General features: G+C 36.1%; 2 protein-coding genes across 2 annotated transcripts in view; both read right to left on the reverse strand.

The window, feature by feature from the left end:
* Positions 1 to 6406: 6406 nt before the first annotated feature.
* Positions 6407 to 19468, reverse strand: KIAA0408 (KIAA0408 ortholog). The gene is made up of 5 exons (XM_047860446.1): positions 19326 to 19468; positions 13759 to 14121; positions 13592 to 13671; positions 10267 to 11587; positions 6407 to 7488 (listed from the first exon to the last, which is right to left on the reverse strand). Exons 1-5 carry the CDS (start codon positions 19458 to 19460, stop codon positions 7315 to 7317), a joined length of 2073 nt encoding a protein of 690 aa, XP_047716402.1. The 5' UTR covers positions 19461 to 19468; the 3' UTR covers positions 6407 to 7314.
* Positions 19460 to 19893, reverse strand: part of SOGA3 (SOGA family member 3) — a 61291-nt gene continuing 60857 nt past the window's right edge. Inside the window, exon 7 of the mRNA XM_047860445.1 lies at positions 19460 to 19578. The gene's annotated coding sequence lies outside the window, so the exon portion shown is untranslated. The remainder of the gene's footprint in view (positions 19579 to 19893) is intronic.

Below are 19893 nucleotides of genomic sequence, written 5' to 3' on the forward strand. Positions count from 1 at the left end.
AGTCAAGCAGCTAAAAAATAAAAATAAAAAAATAAGAGCTGAATAATGCTCAGGTTATAACCACTCCCCCCCCCCCCCCCCCGCGCTCATTTCAAGAATTGTAGAAACCATCCCAGACCTTTGGGTACCCATTTCCTTTCTCTGCTATTATAGCATTTTCTGAAACATTCAAGAAACACTGGTCTAGATACTCTTTTACTTCCTTGAATACCTAGATAGTTAATTTGAGACTCTGACACTCCTTGAGTGTGAGTGGGAAAAGTGAGTTTCGGGTATTGGGGGACCTTGAAGGATATCTGTGTGGCACAGATCATTCTGGGGGAACCTACTGCTCCCATGACCAGAATAGAATCGGCCATGGCCAGGAATTTCATCTTTTCAGACCCGGGCCTTTTCCACTGGAAGGCAGTGGAACAATACTAAATATTCTTCTCTAGGGCTACCTTTTCTTTGGCTCCATGAAGCCCATGTCTTTTCCATTCAGACAGAGCTTAGAGTAGGTAATTTTTTTTTAATGTTTATTTATTTTTGACACACACACACACACACACACACACAGCACACAAGTAGGGGAGGGGCAGAGAGAGACACACACACACAGAATCCAAGGCAGGCTCCAGGCTCTGAGCTGTTAGCACAGAGCCTGACAACGGGCTCAAACCCACGAACTGTGAGATCATGACCTGAGCTGATGTCAGACTTTCAATCAACTGATCCACCCAGGCGCCCCTGGAGTAGTTAAGTTTTATCTTTAGTTTAAAAAAATTTTTTTTTCAACATTTATTTATTTTTGGGACAGAGAGAGACAGAGCATGAACGGGGGAGGGGCAGAGAGAGAGGGAGACACAGAATCGGAAACAGGCTCCAGGCTCTGAGCCATCAGCCCAGAGCCCGACGCGGGGCTCGAACTCACGGACCGCGAGATCGTGACCTGGCTGAAGTCGGACGCTTAACCGACTGCGCCACCCAGGCGCCCCTTTATCTTTAGTTTTAATTGCATTGTATTTCTTTTTCTTTGAGACAATATTCTATTCTCAGGTGCAATTTGGGTGTTCCCTATGCTTACCCCTATCATGTATACAGACAATTTTTAGTGATTTTCTAAGTTTAAAAAAAGGTCTTATTCTTTGATTACGTGCCTGTTTTATATTACTATTGGAGAAAAATACCGCTTCCAATTTCTGGGATACCTATTTTGCTCTTATGGTCTATTCTATGAAGGTATAAGTGGCTTATTTTATCAGATTGTCTGGATAAAATTTTTAGATTTTGCTGATACAGTCACAACAATAAAGCAAAGGTGGAGAGAAAAGAGTATCAGTCCACATGTAATCATCTTTACCTGTCTTTTTAAATCCCTCATAGTGAGGTCTTCTGATGCCCTCCTATCAATTCTAGTGCCTAAAAATATTCCGGATGAGAGCTCAAGATGCACTGAAACTCCATTTATTTCAGTTCTGCAGCGATTACACTGCTAGTTGTCTGCTAGCAATTACTGAGTCCTTAACTTGCTATCCAAGTCTCCTTGACTCCCAACTTCAGTAAAGATGTGGTGTGCTGATGAAGACCTCTCCATTCCTATTTCCAGTGGAAATACCCCTCCCTACCTCTAGCAGCATCTCTTCAATTTCTTACATGTTGGTCCCTAGGACAACGCTCTTTGATCTAGAGTCCTGCCTTTGACAGTTTCCTTCCAGAGTCAATTCATTCCTACCTTGGCCCAAGCATCAGTTTTGGGTCTTAGCTGCTTTATGAAGAATCTCCTTGTAGATGACCACTTGCCTGAATCCTAAGCATGGATTAAGTATTGGAGTCTTTGATGTTGAGCTTTCCCCAGACCCTCGATTTGTCTGGGAAAGTCTAGTGCTTGCTTTTGCTGAGTTGAGTAAGTTATGAATTCATATAGTTTTTGCTCCCTGGGCTGCACCATGACCAGCTTCCTTTTTAACAAGGTGACATGCTTAGTCTCAGCTCCTCTCTCCTTGCCTGGGATCTCCTAGGAAGAATCTTTATTCCCAACAATTTACCTCTTGAATTTTAGCAGGTAGAGACTATATTGCCCACTTTTACTCCAACATGTGACTTCTTTTAAAAAATATTATAAATGGTTCTCTGGCCTTCATTGCATATTGAATATTTCACTCCAGGTATCAATTCAGATAATTTTTTACTGGGTTAACTTTAACACAAAATTTTGTGCAAAGATTAAAAAATGTATATAATTCAGGTTAGATAATTTGGCATTATTTTGAGGCTGAACGGCATTATATAGGAAAAAATCTACAGATCCCAAATAGCTGGATTGAATTTGTTTAATGATTTTTATAAAATTACATAAGTAATTAGAGGATAAAGCCTCAAAATGAAATTGGCAGATACAATTTATTTCAGAGTAAGATTATAAATTGGAAATAACTGCAAGCTTCAAGGGAAAGTTCTCATTTATTTTGGAGTACATTTAAGTCCTATAGTATGAAAATTTTTCTATGATTCTTTTGAAGGTTGAGGAGATCAGGATTCACTTGGTACTATAGACGAGGATTGCTTTGGCTACTTATTAGTTTACCTTCAACATTTTGGCCCACATACAAAATGTATACAATATTAGAGGATAGGCATCAAAAAATGAAAAAAAATATTTTGATAAAGTGAGCCTTCTTCATGACTTCTTTAATACTAACTCTTGAAACCATTGAAACCATATAAATCATGAATGATGAACCTTGATTAAGAAAATTGAAAGGCAAAATTAAGAGAAACTCTCAATGAAAGCAAAATAAACAACTTGTTTCATGCATAAAACATAAGTGGAAAAGAACTGCTCTTCCTCTTTTTTTGGGAAAGAGCTTGCATTAGGAGTCTGGGCAACCACCTATATATTTCTCAGTATTATCTTGGGAAATATTTATTCTATTATCTTCATTACTTAATTTCTCCAACTGTAATGAGAAATCACAGAGGCCAGCCTGAAGTTTGTTGTAAGTAAACAAGTCAAGGAATATAAATGTGCTTTGTGAACCACCAAGTCATAGATGCACATAGGTGTACAAGGAAGGCAGGACACTGGTGTTGGAGGCCAGGTTGCTGCCCATCCTTATAACCTTGGCAAGCACACAGACCTCTCTGAGTTTCAAGTTTCTCCCATCTCCACGAGATTGTTCTGCATGACTTTTATGGTCCTTCCCATTCTCGACTCTTCCTTCATTTCTAGATTACATCACAGCTTCATATAAGCATACTATTTTTTTCAGAATTTGCCAAATTGTATATTTTGGATTAATAAGATCATTGCAATATGTATCAGATTTTAAATTTTTTGGTTTTTTCCCTCACTGGAACAAAAATTATTTTCTATGAGAAGAAAAATTCCTACAGTTGAGTAGACACTTGCATGAAAAATGTTGAGTAGACACTTGCATGAAAGCTGCCCCCCAACTTTTTTTTTGTTTTAATTTTTTTACTTTGTGAAGCCAATTTTTTTGAAAGACCATATTATGTGCTATATTAAGCATGTCATAGTTGTAAATTCTAATAATGATACTTGCTACTGAAGAAGAAACATGCAGAATTGGAAGCAAAATAGTACTATAATAGAAATATGAATCTATCTAAAAATAATTAAACTAATTCCACGTGTAAAGGCAAGTTTCAAAGGAGTAATATTTTTCAAACAAAAATTCAATAAGTGGTTAAATGGGCAGAGTGGCTGTCCGGTATAAGAAATCATATGGGGTTTTGTGTGGCCAGGTGCAGGAATTCATACAGACGTGGCTTTTAGATTTTATTATGTAGAGATATTTTAAGAGAAGCTAAGCTGAAGTGTGATTTTAGACTTCATAAAACTTTCGGCTTTACTGGACATCACTATAGATAAGGAGGAAAATCAAAATGTTCTCAATGTATGCACATGCCACAGCAGGTGTTTCCATATCTATTTTATTTGATAACTTCCAATCACTGAAGGAGATTTTAATGTCAAGTAGTTGTTTGTCAGTAAATGTGCCTATGCCTGGAAATAATTTTAAAAATCTTTGTGAGGAAACAGATTCTTTTTTTAGGTCCAGATATTTTCTCAGAATGACATAGAGTCTGGCTAAATCCTCTATGTAGAGGTAAATCATGCATGATAATATCTGGTCATCTTCATTGTCTACGTAAAAACAAATGAAAGTTAAGGTTAATTTTTGATAAAGTGAATTATGCAAACATAATTTACATATTTATATTTGGCTTTGGTGATAAGGCAATATAGAGAACTCGTGCAAGGATTGTGTGCACACACACACACATGCACAAAAACTCAAGCACTTTTTCTGCCTTTGTTCTTATTCCTTTCTGAGAGCAGACTCCTCAGTTGAAATAATGTAAGTTTTCTCCCCAATAGTCTGCTCAGGAAAACTTCTATTAACACAAGTGTTTCTAAGCAAATATTTCTGAAATGTTGACAAATGTCTTAAATCCAGCAATGACAGCATAATGAAGGGTATGTTGTTGGGAAGAACATGCTCATCCAAAGTAGAAAAACTACCAGTTAAAAATCACAATACATAAAAAAATATTTTTCAAGGATAATTGCCATTTACCTGATAGGTTTTTCATAAAAAATTATAAAATATTTTAAAAGAGAAAACAGAATATTTCAATAACTTTTGTTTTAGTTTATCGTTACAATCAAGGAGTTGGACTATATACTAAGTTTTTTGTTTTAAACTCTACCATGCTATGATTTTAGTCAACATAGGAAGGTGTTAAAATATGTCCCACTGTTTCATTCAAATGGTAATAGAAAAGGTGGTTTAAAATTGTATGCCTGATAATATAATCCTTTTCTTTTATAGATAACAAAAGCAAGTCCCAGGGAAGCAATGTGACTACCCAATAGTACCCATCTATTGGGGCATCAATGCCACTGCTTCCAAATCTCTCTAATCATTAGATATTTTGCTTTCTTGTTGCTGTTGTTGTTGTTATTGTTTTATTAAAGACTCCAGATTCCCACCCTGCACCCTTGGAAATTCTGCTCTAGTAAATATGAAATGAGGTCAGGAATCTAATTTTTTTTTTAAAGAAATCCTCAATATTCTGACTTGTAGTTAAAGATAGGAACTACAGATCCACATCAGACTACCTGGGATACAGTGATGGAGGGGAGCAGGGATGTTGCCCAGTTCTCGGGCAGTCTTTCCACTGTGGCATAGCAGCACCTTCCTAGCAGGTCTATTATTGTATGCCAAAAACTACCATTGTCCTAGTGTTTCCCCACTTCTAGATGAAAAGCATAAAACATAAATGACATCAGTTGGCATCTAGGTTACTTGTCTCTGATAGGTTTCCTATGGAAAAGGATATTCCTGAAAGAAACAAGAATTAAATGAGTGTATCTAAACGCCAACCACAGAAATATAAACAATTATAAGAGAATATTATGAGAAACTATATTCCAACAAATTGGACAACCTAGAAGAAAGGGATAAATTCCTAGAAACATATAACCTACCAAACCTGAAACAGGGAAGAAATGGAAAATCTCAACAGACCAATTACCAACAAAGAAATTGAATTTGTAACCAATAACTCTCAACAAACAAAAGTCCAGGGCCAGATGGTTTCACAGGCGAATTTTACCAAAATCTAAAGAAAAGTTTATACCTGTTCTTCTCAAACTATTCCAAAAAAGAATGGATCTATAGCCCTTACTTACCATCTGCTCCATCCTCACATTCTAGAAGTTGAATTCAGCTCAACTCCTATAAACTCTCCTTATTGGAAAGTACAAATCTGTCCATCATCAAGCAACAGTCTTGAGCATTTTAAGGCAGTCTGGGATTTGGAAATTATTTACTTTACCTCAAGTCATGATGTATAATGAAATGAATTACTCTTAATTGTTAGAATATATCATAAGAAGAAGGTCATGGGTGCTTATGTCACAGGAATTTCTTAACCTTTCTGGTAGTAAAAGAAAAGCTTACATAGAAGTATCTACTAACGAAGTTGGTTTTATAGAGAGACCAGAGAGAGCAAAGGTGCTTCTAAGATCGTCCATGTAGAATTCCAAACACCTCAGCATTCATACTTCTTTCAGTTCTCAACATAGATCTTACATGTTCACTGTGTGTAAACTGTGGCCAAAATACACATTTCTGTTCCTTATCCTACTCATGGATGCCAAAGTTTACTTTAAGGCTTTTTTTTTTTTAATGTAGCACACTATAAGAAATATATTATAATTCGGCTTTCAATGAAATATCATTTCGAATCTTCCCTGTTAATAAAAAGATGAATTAGCTTTTTACTACTAATTTTAGAGAAAATTAGAAAAAAAAAAAAAAGGAAATGACTTACCTCTAAATATGACTTCAAATGAAGGAGCTTAACTAACAGCTTACTACATTTAACAAAAAAGTAGAATTCAACATAATTGAATTTATTTTCATATCCTATTAAGGATTATTTGTTACTGAAGTTGACAAAATAAGTTCATTTTTAAGTTCTGTTGTTTCTAAGGCAGTCTCATGATATGGCTCTGGGGATCAAGTACACGGTTAAAGCCATAATAGACTACCAAATGATATACAAAAGATTTTGTGAACATTTTGTTTGCTTTGGAAGTCTGATCTATTAAACCTGTGACAATTTTATTTATTAAAAGAATAAACAAGGAGATCAATGGCATTAGTCCATCCTTACATTGGTTAAGAAACTATGAGTTGTATATAGAAATCTACCAAGTGTTATTAATGTGTATAATTCTTATTTTTCAATGTAGTTGGGACCAAGAAAGTGGTTAGTTAATATATGTACCTCAAATGCCTTAAGTGGATACCTATTAAAAGGTATACAAAATAGAAATAGTACTGTATATTTTCAAAAATTTTAAATAAACACAAAGAATATATAGGTATACATATTATAATTTCAAAGTCAACACTAGCACAGAAGTTTTTCTTATCTAAGTACATACTAGGATACTTCCTGTTTCAACACATGCACCTACAAACACATGGCCATGCACATAACCTTGCTTTCTGCCACTTGCAAGAAAGATAGAATATACAATATAGTACATTGTTTTGACTTAAATCATATTGGCAAATTAATGAAGATGGCATTAAAAAATTCTGATCTAAGAAATCAAAATACAGGAAGATAATTATTCCATAGATTAAAAACACTGAAGACTGATGGGAAGTTAAGATTTAAACTGTCTGTCCCAGTGATCTTGAAAGAGAAGAGACCGGATTGGCTGTAAACACTCGGAATGCTCTGTTTGGCAATTAGGACTTTTGTCATCTAGCAATCCAGGCCAGAGACTCAGACCATCGATGCTGCAGATTGCAGAGAAATGGTATAGCTGGGGGTAGTTCTCTGCAAGGCGGGGGGCGCCGATGGAGATCTCGAGGCCCATCTGGATGGGAGACGGCGATTTGCTGGTCTAGCAGGTCGGGAAAATCCTTTTCCAGGTGAAGATTTCACTGCCATGGATTCCTAGGAGACAAAGGAAGACATTTATCTCACTATACAAGCACAAAAAATGGGCTTAATATGTTATGGATCCCAACTACAGGGTTAATGTATTAGCATATTTATAAGCAAGTAAAAGCATCAATAACTAAAGAGGGTAATTGTCTAATATTTGTGGTCTTAAATGTTTTAATCAAAGCAGCTCATTTTTAATATGGAATATGACATTTGATAATCTTGTAGATCTTTTCATATTGCCAAATTTTAATACAACTGTTTTAATACAACAATTTTTTAAAACGATGAGTTCAGGATTCAAAAGTTTAATACAGTTTAATACAACTGTTTTAATACAATTTTTTAAAACGATGAGTTCAGGATTCAAAAGTTTATGTTAGATAAACTTGATGATGGAGCCCTAAATGTTTCTTAGAAGGATATTAGGATATTTTAGTGTTATTAAAAACAAAAAGATAATAATTTACAGGAGAAACTGTGCTCATTTATGTCAAGTTTTTGGAACTTTCAGAAATCATAAGGAAAATTGCACACAGATCACCAAATGATTTATCTGATGCTATCTTTTTTTCCAAGAGCTGTTGTCACTATTTCTCAAGTTTCAAAATTATCATTAACATATTTTAAAATATAGTTTTATTATAAATGCTAATAAAGAATCACTATATTGGTCATTATCTGAAGACTTAAACCATTTCCTTCCTTTCCCTTTCTTTTCTTTCATTTCTTCCTTGTTTTCTCTCTTTCTATTTTAATGGAAGAAAAACATTCTTAGACCCTTGCAATTAAAAAAATTCAAGTGCCTGGGTGCCTCAGTTGGTTAAGCGTCTGACATTGGCTGAGGTCATGATCTCAAGGGTCCTGGTTTTGAGCCCCACTCGGGACTCTGGGCTGACAGCTTAGAGCCTGGATCCTGCTTTGGATTCTGTGTCTCCCCCTCTCTCTGACCCTCTCCCACTCACACTCTGTCTCTCTCTCTCTCAAAAATAAATGAACATTAAAAAATATTAAAAAAAATTTAAAAAATTCAAAAGGGGCGCCTGGATGGCCCAAAGTGTCCAGCTGACATCAGCTCAGATCATGATCTCTCAGTTTGTGAGTTTTAGCCCTGCACTGGGCTTGCTGCTGTCAGTGCAGAGCCCGCTTGGGATCCTCTGTCCCTCTCTCTCTCTGCTCTTCCCCCACTTGCACTCTCTCTCTAAAATGAACAAACATTAAAAAAATTTTTTTTAAAGCTTCCATGACACATATTATACCAGAGTATTATTACTGACCTTCTTAACAAAGCCTGTGCTCTTTCAGCTGAGATGGGTAGTGAGGATGGTCTCTATTCTTATGACAATACTCTGCATTTTCTTTTTCTCTCTTTGGAATCTTATTTTTTTAAAATTTCCACCAGCAGCAGGGTGAGGGAGAGGATGAAGAACTACTCTTAAGAATCTACACTATAGGACCCCTCCCAAATTCTCGACCAGTGCAAAAATGTAGCGGATCAATATTTGGCTGGTTATTTTACAACACGTTTCCTTTTGCCGTCTGAAGCTATAGGGCTTTCCAGGTATTTATGGGCTCAACTGAAACACAGAGAAATACAAAAGCAGGGTAATTATTTGTACCTTGTACAAACAGGCAAGGTTTCTGATAAAATAGATACAAACTGATGTTTTTATTTATTTTAATTTTATTTCTTAAGTGGGCTTCATGCCCAGCATGAAGGGAGGGCTTGAGCTCACCACCCTGAGATCAAGATCTGAGGTGAGATCAAGGGTCAGATGCTTAACGGACTGAACCACTCAGGCACCCCCAAACTGATACTTTCATGGGGTCTGAAAGCCATATAAAAATAATTTTTTTACACCAGAAGAAGGCAACCTGCATAGCTTAAAACTATGCTGCACACACACTGCACTTTGCAAAACTAGGATTTTTTGAAGCATTAGCAAATGATAACAATATGACACCATGTAACTTTTTGTAAATTATGCATAAAAAGGGACTGTTGGAGAGCTCTTTTTTGTAAACACCAATCTCTTCAACCTCTTTTTCTCCCATAACTAACAAAGAATATATTCTTTTGCGAACAAATTGGAACAAAGAAAGAATAACAGTTTTTTAAATACTTATTTTGGGGGAGCAGTTTTCATGCTAAGGATTTACACAAATAAGAATGGCCTTAAAAAAATTTAAGCTATGACATAATTTTATTTCCATGTACTGCCTTTCTGCTCCACAAATAAGATAACTCTATGAGGCACTATTTTATGATGTGTTATACCCATAGTCACATTCATGTGACTAATCCCATGAGAAGGAAAATGAATCAAATGCTGGGAATGACTGCAGTAATCATGGCCAAGAAATGAAAAGTTATTTTAAAAATATTTCCAATACTCTTTTCTTAAAAATATAAAAACTTTAAAAGAATAAAAATTCTACAAACCAATCCATGCATTTTTGGAATGTTTTTTCAAGAAAGAAACTTAAAACAAACATTTGATCTTCTTGAGGTTCTTAAGCCCATTTATTTTACTCATGTTGTCCCATTTCAGAATTTTAAAAGAGTTGTCATGTACTATTCCCAGTCTTAAAAACTGTATTTTAAGAAGTTCATGTTGAGTTACAGTCCTAAGGTTTATGCTTATTCAGAAATAAAGGGTTGAAAAGTTAAGAAGATGCCAAAATATGTGCCTACATTTTATTTATATAAATGGGCAATTGACTGAACTCTGAGCCACTGCTAAATATGGACACAGTTCTACCAACATATGTTAATTGCTTTCTTACCTCTGTTATCTTTTTCCAATCTACTCGTCGTTTAACTTGCTGTGCTCCATACATAGCTGTGTTTTGCTGAAGCTCTTGTTCTAATTGAAGTATTTGTAAATGCTGATTTAATGTGGACCCACCACTGACATCAGAATTACATCTGGTCCAATTATCCTGGAAGCATTTAGAATTTTGCAATGCAGGCCCTGTTGACTTCTCATAGGTTTTCAGCAGCTTTTCCACAACACCATAATTTGACTTAGGATCAGCTGATCTTGGCCGGCCAGACAAATTACTTGGTCTCCAGTCATGCTCTTGGAGCATACTCCGATAACTGCTAGGACTCATGTGTTCCTGCATTTGTCTGACGAGGCCTGTTGCGGATTTTTTGGTGGGATTGTCAGGCACATTTTCTCTGGGCACAGGCACGGGCGTGCAGGCACTGGTTTTCAGAATATCAGACACATCATCATTTTCTGATATGTTACCTGTATGAGTAATTAAGGTATCACAGGGCTTAGGATCTTCAGATGATTCTGAGTAGCTTTGATTTTGCTGTATTGCCTGACAATTTCTATCTGTTCTAAATACAATTCTGTTAAATTCATCAGTCTTTGCTGCCAGCTTTTCATTCCTAGTTGTCCTCTTAAAGTCACAACTGAAACTTCTAAGTGACCCACTGCTCTCTGTCACTGAAGAGCTACAGTCACTACTTATATGAAGATCAGGATGAGATTTAGCAGAATGATCTGGAATCATCTTTTCACATTTTGGCTTATTGGGAGTAGAGCAGATTTTCTGATACCACAATGTAGAGGGACTATTTTTTGCACTGATCCCTGTGTCATATGACCACATGCCAAGTCCAACACTTTCATCACATGGATGCTGGTTATCTATTTTGGTTTTGGGTGCCAACAAAGGGAACATGATACCATCTTTCAAAGTCTTCCCTTCATTTAGACACAGCCTCAAAAGGAAATCAGGACTGTAGTTCCTTTCACCTTGACCCTCTTGGGCCACGTGGCTGTTGTGGTCTAAACTGTCCTTCAAACTTTCATGAGCTTGTTCAGAAAATGAGCTGGGAAAATTTCGAGATGTGCTTCTTGGAGGAGGAAGTGGTGGAATTTCGTTTCTTTGCAGATCAATTGTATCAAATTCATATTTTTTCATAGAATTGCTTTGGAGTGCATTGGAACAGCTCAGATTCCTTCTATTTTTCTGCTTTTCTTTTTCTAAATCAATTGGAAGAATGCCCTGGCCATCGTTGATCATGTGGTCTCTGTGACGCATTTGAATTACATTGGGCATTTCCTGAAGAAAAGAATCTGACTTCATTCTAAACAATTATAAAACAAGACATATTAGTGATAACTTTATTTAGGACAAGTTCTCAAAAGAAACCATGGCATAAGCAATGAATTTCTGCTATAAGGACTCACAACTTCCCAAACAGCATTTTCATATAAATTCTCTAGTCAAAACCCCCAAGTCCTTTTACTGTAGGATCAAGTCCACCTCTCAGTACTGCCCTCACAGCCTACATGCTCTGACCCAAACTATCTTTCCATTATATTCTCAAATTGTCTCTTACACTTAGACTAGACTGTGTAGTCTCTTGAGTGTCTGCTACTGGGATTTCCATTTCTATGGGTTCTCTCCAGCCATTTCCTTATCTCTGCTCTACCTGCTCAATTCCTATTCATTATGTCACGTGAGCTCAAGTTCCTTCTCTTGACTTTGAAATGACATTCTAAGCTAAGAAGTATGAAAGAAATCTGAATAAAAGTTCAGTGAAACATAAGTATTACCAAATGGAAGATGTCATTTGGGCATCGTGTGGGCAAAGTGAGCCACAGTAAAAATAGGGTGGCTCTTCAAGGTATAGGGAGCACTTTGGTATGGATGGATCATAAAGCAGAGGGTGGAGGATGAAAGAAACATTAGGTTAAATTGTAATTTATTTGAATTACATACTAAGGATTTTGAACTTTTTTCTAAAGTTTATGGAGTAGCAAGGAGAACTTATATACCAGGTGTGGTTTGTAAAAGAAAATTGACAGGTGAGTCTTTTCTAAGTTTAATCAAAACAAAAAACCTAAATATAGCAACAATATAAATTCAACAATATCAATTAAAGTTAATTGATCATACTGATAAATATAGATAGTATTTATATCTCTTCAACTTGTAAAGTATTATGAAACAGATTACAATAAAGTATAGATAAATACTCATTAGCAGAGAATGGTAGGCAAAAGTGAAATGGGCAGGTAGAGGGCAAAATTATGTATAAAACATGGTTATATGAGAAAATCTATTGAGGTCAATACAAAAATTCTTTCTGAGTTTCTTTTTTTTTTTAATTTTTTTTTAACGTTTTATTTATTTTTGAGACAGAGAGAGACAAGAGCATGAATGGGGGAGGGGCAGAGAGAGGAGACACAGAATTGAAAGCAGGTTCCAGGCTCTGAGCCATTAGCCCAGAGCCCGACGCGGAGCTCGACGTGGAGCTCGAACTCACCGACCACAAGATTGTGACCTGAGCTGAAGTCGGACGCTTAACCGACTGAGCCACCCAGGCGCCCCTCTTTCTGAGCTTCTTAACAGCTAAAGAAAAATATGGGTATACATTGCTGTTGCTTTCTAAAAAAAGCACATTCCTTCACTATGAGATAAATATTGATCCTAGAACAATCTATCTTTACTTACCTTGTAGAGCATACCAATTTATTTTTCCATTTGGTGAAAACTTACTTTTACAATTATATAGGTGCTTCTAAATTGAAACGGCTTTTTAAAATATCATTATATGTGTGTGTACACATATTTACAATATGTTGTGTTGAGAATTATGTATGCTTCCATTATATACCAAATAAATGTAGAGAAATAAATGACTCTTAGGTATAAAAGACTGCAGTAGAACATCATTATATAATTAAAATTCCACATTGTTAAGTCTGACATGTTTTACAGGTGTATTTAACTGGATTATCCCAGCTATAGGCTCTTCCACTGGCCAAACACTCAAAATGAAAAAGAACTACATTAGAATATAGTTGTTAATGTATTATGCATAGTATATCTTAACCAAATACCAAAAGAGTACAATATTCTTAACAGTCAAATTACAAAGAATGAGAAGGTTTGGTTTAAAAATCAAAAACAGAGATATATTCAATTAAGGTTTTTATTTCCTATCTAAAATAACAGACTTTAATAACTCATTGTTAATTCTCACTTAACAAAGTGTAAGGAAAAGGCAGTTGGGATTCCTTAACTGAAAACAATATTTTTCTTGATTTTCTGATATAAAATAATCATAGATGTACCAGCATACCTTCTGTGGTTAGACTGCTTTCGGATTTCCTCTTGAAAGCTGCATAATTCTTCACTAACTTTGGCAAGTTCTTCCAGAGCCTTTATACATATAAGCAATAGCATGTTAGCACTTTGAAATGTAAATATTTCTTCAGAAACAGTTCTAGGCTAATCAGTCCTACTTACTGTGTTGAGGGCGCCAGAACAGCTCCTGTCCTCTACCTTGGAAGGCCTCAGGCCAGGGCATGCCCCACATTGTTTTTGGTTATCTGTGGCCAAAGGATCAATAATCCCTACTTTTGACTTTTTTGTTGCTTTTTGTTCCTTACACATTTGATTTCCTTCACAGAGTAAGCTCTGCTCCGTTTTATTTTCTTTTTCCAGACCATCCCCGTGATTCATCTCTGTAAATTCGCATTGTCCTGAATTGGGGTAATTTGGAGAAGATTCCACCACTTTATCTTGAATCGCTTTTTCATGATCATGATCAAGGATCTTAGCACGTTCATTCATGTTGATTTTCCTCCGAAGCTTTACTTCATGGCAAAGCTGTAAGGAAAACAAAGATAAAACTTTTTCTCCTCCTAGTTTACTTTGTCAATTTTTTTTTGATACTAAGCACACCATTCTGAGTTCTCTTTGCCATTTCATGATATACTGCTCTGGGGTATTAATGTTCATGCCTCTGAGTAGTGCTTCTCAAATGTGATTAGCCAGAACAACTTGGATGAACCATAAAGACTAATTTTAGTAGGTCAAGGTATGGATGGTAATTTTTGTATCTTTGTGTAGAAATCAACTCTTCAAAAATTAAAAACAAACAACTTGTATCTATATAAATGTATATAGAGGTACATCATGATGATGTAGAAGCACTGTTACCAAGTTGAAATGTCCTGAATCAATTACTGGTCATGCTCTGTAACTGCTTTCAGAGAAAAGCAAGAGTTTAACTGATATTAAAGTGATGTTTTAAAAATACATGATTCCACTTGTATGCCAAATAGTTGACAATATCATGTGGATATCATGAAATCAAAAGAAGTTTCCTTTGCAAGTTGTGTTGGTGCTACTGAAGTATTACTAGGAATTACTGCGATTTTTTTAATAGCAACCCTATACACATTCAAAAAGGATTTCTCATCCTGATTAAAACAAATGTGACCCTGTTCTATGTGATATTAGAATTCTAAGGCTTTGATCATCTATTAATCTATGTTAGAGTGGATCCCACATCATTTCCCTTTTTTTCCTTTTTTTAAAATTTTTAAATTTTATTTAAATCCAAGTAAGTTAACACATAGTGTAATCATGATCTCAGGAGTAGTATTTCTTTTTTCTTTTTTCTTTTTAATGTTTATTTGTTTTGGAGAGAGAGAGCATACAAGTCATGCTCTCTAACTGCTTTTGGAGAAAAGCAAGAGTTTAACTGATACTAATGCTTAAAAAAATGCATGATTGCACTTGTATGCCAACATTCCAGTGTCTAAATAGTTGACCATATCATATAGTATGTCAGTTCATTTCATTGCCTAAGTAGATATTGTGAAATCAAAAGATGTTTCCTTTGGAAGTTATGTTGGTGTTACTGAGGTATTTACTAGGTGAAAGGGCGGGCCTACGCCCGCCGACTCCATCCTGTTCTGTGTCCTTCACCTTGACCACGCCTCCTCCCCTTGAGTAACCTCCCGCTCACCTGCCTAACAGGACTCTGACCCTTCCCCAGCCAATCGGCTGAGGCCACAGCCATTACCTCACCAACTGCCCCTAGGCCCCAATAAAACCTTTGTCCTTTTGAAACTCGCTCGCTCTCCCTGGTATCTCACCGCTGCGTCGGTGCAGGTACGGGACTGAGCTCGAGCTAGCTCGAATAAAGGCTCTTTGCTTTTGCATCGGACTCGGTTCCCTGGTGGTCTTTGGGGATCACGAATTCTGGCCATAACACTAGGTATTACTAAGATTTTTTTAATGGCAGGCCTATTCATTCAAAAAAGATTTCTTACCTTGATTAAAACAAATGTGACCCTGTGCTATGTGATATTAGAATTCTAAGGCTTTATTATCTTTCAGTCTATGTTAGAGTGGATCCCAAATTTGTTCTTTTTTTTTCTTTATTTTTTTTTTAATGTTTCTTTATTTTTGAGAGAGAGAGTGCTAGCAGGGCAGGAGCAGAGAGAGACAGGGGTCACAGGATCCGAAGTGAGCTCTATGTTGACAGCAGGGTGCCTGACGTGGGGCTTGGACTCACGAACCGTGAGATCATGACCTGAGCCAAAGTCGGACACTCAACCAACTGAGTCACCCAGGTGCCCCCATCCCAAATTATTTCTTGATGAAAGTTTAGTTTAATCTGCAGGCATGCACTCAGCTTACCCCTAAATAGAAGAAGTGGCTTTCTCCTCAGGCTTGAGTTGTGGGAAAGCTTGGCAAATTTCAAAGGCTTCTGTCAGATAACTATTGAAGCAAATGACTACATTTTACCGCCACAACCTATATCTACAGACATCTTTTAGTCAAGGAGTATAACAAAAGATTTATTGCTGCTCATTATTTACCCAAATCTCAGATGAAGGAAGCACGAAACATAATTGGTGTCTGAAGGATATACAATATATTTATTTCCACGGATATTTACATACCTATCATTGGATAATCTCAGGATAACATCAAATTACAGCCATGATTCAATTGTTTTAGCCCTCATAAACTTACTTGTCCTGAGCTATTGTGAGCATTATGATTTGGGCTGATCCTGAGAGATATCATAAGAAGCAACCCACAAAAGTACATGTTGAATCTAAGGATGCTGATCGTGACATTGGTGACATTGTTCTTTTTTTTTGAGGAGCTATGGGTGAAAAACAAAATTGCTTTAGTTTCAAAATCAGGAACAAAAGTGCTATTTCTGAGAAATAGGTGTGCTTGTTCTGAATATTGGGAAATATGTTTCTGACAATTTTTCTGTTAGTTACTAGAAAGGCTAGCTGCATGCATTTCACATAAAATCCTCCTGTCTTCATCTCTTTTTTTTTATTTTGAAATACTTTACCTTATATAACATTTTATATCCCACCTTAAATTCTCTTGAGATTTAAGTGAGGTATGGAGAAGCAAATAATATCATGGTATTGATGAAAAACAAATTTATTTTGTATAAGGAAATTTGTGTTATTTCATACCCAAAAAATTGTCAATGGTTATCTGATTATTTGAAACAAGGCAACAAATAGGAAAAATTGCAACATGATTAAAAAAAAAATTCCCAGGTATATAAGAACTCTATCTAGGGCTTCTAGTTGGATTAGTCCAGGTTTCAAATGATCCAAGTATGTACATGTTGGTTCTGCAATAGCAAATGCAATGATTGTGGATAGTGGCTGAGCAAAGAATCATTAGCATCTTAATACACAACACTGGGTCCTCTCACTAGAAGATATCACTTGGAATCACTATGGTTACATGGGCACATTAGGGAATCTAAAATTCTCTGGTACTTGGCTTAATAACTTGTGTCTGAATTAATACACAGAACCTAGTGATATATGCTAAACAAATACAGTCTGTTATGCTTGTGGCATGTTATATAATTTTTTCAAGTGTTGATGTTTAATTTTGGTTTTAAAAAATGTCTTGAGGGGCGCCTGGGTGGCGCAGTCGGTTGGGCGTCCGACTTCAGCCAGGTCACGATCTCGCGGTCCGTGAGTTCGAGCCCCGCGTCGGGCTCTGGGCTGATGGCTCGGAGCCTGGAGCCTGTTTCCGATTCTGTGTCTCCCTCTCTCTCTGCCCCTCCCCCGTTCATGCTCTGTCTCTCTCTGTCCCAAAAATGGATAAACGTTGAAAAAAAAAAAAAAAACTTTAAAAAAAAAAAATGTCTTGATTCTCTGTGACATGTGAAAATACTTTCCTCCTGTCTTCATCAAAATTATTTTACCCCCATTTGTAGCCTGTAAGATGAGCATATATTTTTTTGAGTAGGCTGCACTCCTAGTGCAGAGCCCAATGTGGGGCTCAAACTCATGACCCTGAGATCAAGACCTGAGCCGAGATCAAGAGCTGACTGCCCAACCGACAGAGCCACCCAGGTACTTCAAGATGGTTGTATTAAAAGTACATTCTCACAGGCTACAAAGTTGGAAGTAGAAAAATATATATTAGAATGATAAGGGGAGCACAATGTTAGTATTCAGGTATTAGAAAGCATTGTCTATCAGTATTCTGGGGTAAGCACATTATCCAAACATATTCTCAGTAATGGAGCTATATATTTCACGCTGCAAGACATAAATAGCTTACAGTTACTATCCAAGATGAAGAAAAAAATATTACAGCCTTCTATCTCCTTGATGCAGAAAGGAATAGTATTTCTACAAACCATCATCCTATTTTTAAAATATGTTTAATGCCTGCTAATCAAAAGGGTAATATTTACCATAGATAGAATTTACAGAGTTTTCAGAATAATTATTTGACCTTAAAATATTTAACCAGACAGCAGATTATTTTAGCTACATGGCTTACACAATAGGCTAGACTAATCCTGACTCCTTTAAATTTTTTTGCTTTGATGCTAGACTTATCTGAGTGTTACTAACTGACTTTCCAAACCTTTGGGAACTAATGACCCATGACTTTAGGTTTCTGTTTGGAATTTTGGATTATTTGACTTAGACATCTCCTTGTTGATGCAATCTCAGTCTTTGGGTAAAGGAGTTAAGAGAGTAAGCAAAACACATTTTCTAAACTATAGAGGTATGAGCAGTGGAGTCTCCTTTTAATATAATCATGCACTACATACCTGCCTTCTCAGTTCTATGTTAGAGGAACAGTTTAATAGCTACCCCTTTTAATTTTTCCTTGTAGTGTGCCAATTTATATTTTATTCACAACCAATTACATGGCTGTTAATGAGAAAAATATTTGTGCTATAAACACATAAAGCACGAGCTTTGATTGCCTGTGAATAAAGGCCAAAGAGTCTGTTAAAAATAATCACTTAGGCAATGTGCACAAACCATATAATACCATGGATGTCACTAGAAGAAAGCAAGGTAAGTATAAATAATTTTCAGTTGAAACAAACTTAAAAATACATCAATGTAAACACTTAGAGGAAATATTCCAGGGCCAACAAGCCGAGGGATGGTTAATGGGGATAAAATGGCTGTTTGTATCAGAGTCACCACACGTCGTTTTTCATAACCCTTTCCTCACAAACGTGCCAATAAACCTGGCACATTTTGCCAGATTAAATATCACGCCCGCTGCCATTTTCTGTTTGATATATGGCACTCCTTTTGACTATACTGACTTATCTAATATGTAATTTCCTTTAGTAGATATCATCCATAAATCATCTCAAGAAAGATCTGTATTTTAATGCCCAATTTGTAATATATGTTCCATCAATTATGCCTTTCTTAGATTTTCCTCCTGGACCCTGTGTTTGAAAACTCATGCAAAATACATACTTCACTTTTGATACCAAGGCACTTCAGTCAGAAAATAATAAATTGATATACTTTAGATTGACATTTTAAGTCCTTAATTTTCATGCAGGGCTATAAAAAAGCATAGTCCTTTGGATACCACTGGATAAGGTTCTGCTATTTTTGATCTAGCAAATATCACTGAGACATGCATCTCTTAGGCGGAATAAGGAAAAAAGAAATAGTTTCCAATACAACACAAATTTGAAACAGAATTTTCATTCTGAGCTTTAAGCTTCAATATATTCAAAACAAATCAACTTGTACCTCTTCTATCTTCTTCTGCATGATTTTCCATTGACTCTCCCATTCCTTCCTTTCATTGTCAAACTGGTCCAGTAACTCCATCTTTTCCTTGTGCCAGTTAGTCTCTGTGTTCTCCCACTGCTTATGCAGGTCCATGGCAACCGTGTGAGTGTTAGTGAAGGGGTATTTCTGCTTGTCTCTGCCTTCTTAACTGTTTCTTGGAAGCTTGGAGTTGTTTTATTTGAAGCAGTCCCACTTGCCTTTAAAATAAAGCCTAATATAAACATAACAAGAAAGAGTTCCAAATCCATTTGCTTTTTGAAAACACATTATCATTTTATTAAGAGCCATGACATAAACAAACCATAGGAACACTGCCCTTAAAAGAAGAGAGGAGATGATTAACAATCTGCTTAAGAAGGACTAGCACAGTCAAAAAGTAAGTGTTGTCCAAAGGCTTTTTTCCCCCTTTCTGAAATCAGACAGCAAAATTAAATACATACATGATATGTAAGCATTCTTTTTAACTATCTAATCTAAAGATGGATTTTTTTCTGTGACTAAGAGTGGTAGTATGAAATTCAACTGT

Source organism: Prionailurus viverrinus, chromosome B2, assembly GCF_022837055.1.
Source record: "Prionailurus viverrinus isolate Anna chromosome B2, UM_Priviv_1.0, whole genome shotgun sequence".
Taxonomy (NCBI): Eukaryota; Metazoa; Chordata; class Mammalia; order Carnivora; family Felidae; genus Prionailurus; species Prionailurus viverrinus.

What these genes read in the sequence shown, in the direction of transcription:
- KIAA0408 (XM_047860446.1), bottom strand. Translation starts at nt 19,460, where the DNA reads ATGGACCTGCATAAGCAGTGGGAGAACACAGAGACTAACTGGCACAAG. An exon ending in TGCAGAAGAAGATAGAAGAG is followed by an intron (nt 14,122 to 19,325) that starts GTACAAGTTGAT and finishes TTTTCCTTACAG; the next exon opens with CTTTGCCATGAAGTAAAGCT. An exon ending in ATTGGAAAAAGATAACAGAG is followed by an intron (nt 7,489 to 10,266) that starts GTAAGAAAGCAA and finishes TTTGTCTCCTAG; the next exon opens with GAATCCATGGCAGTGAAATC.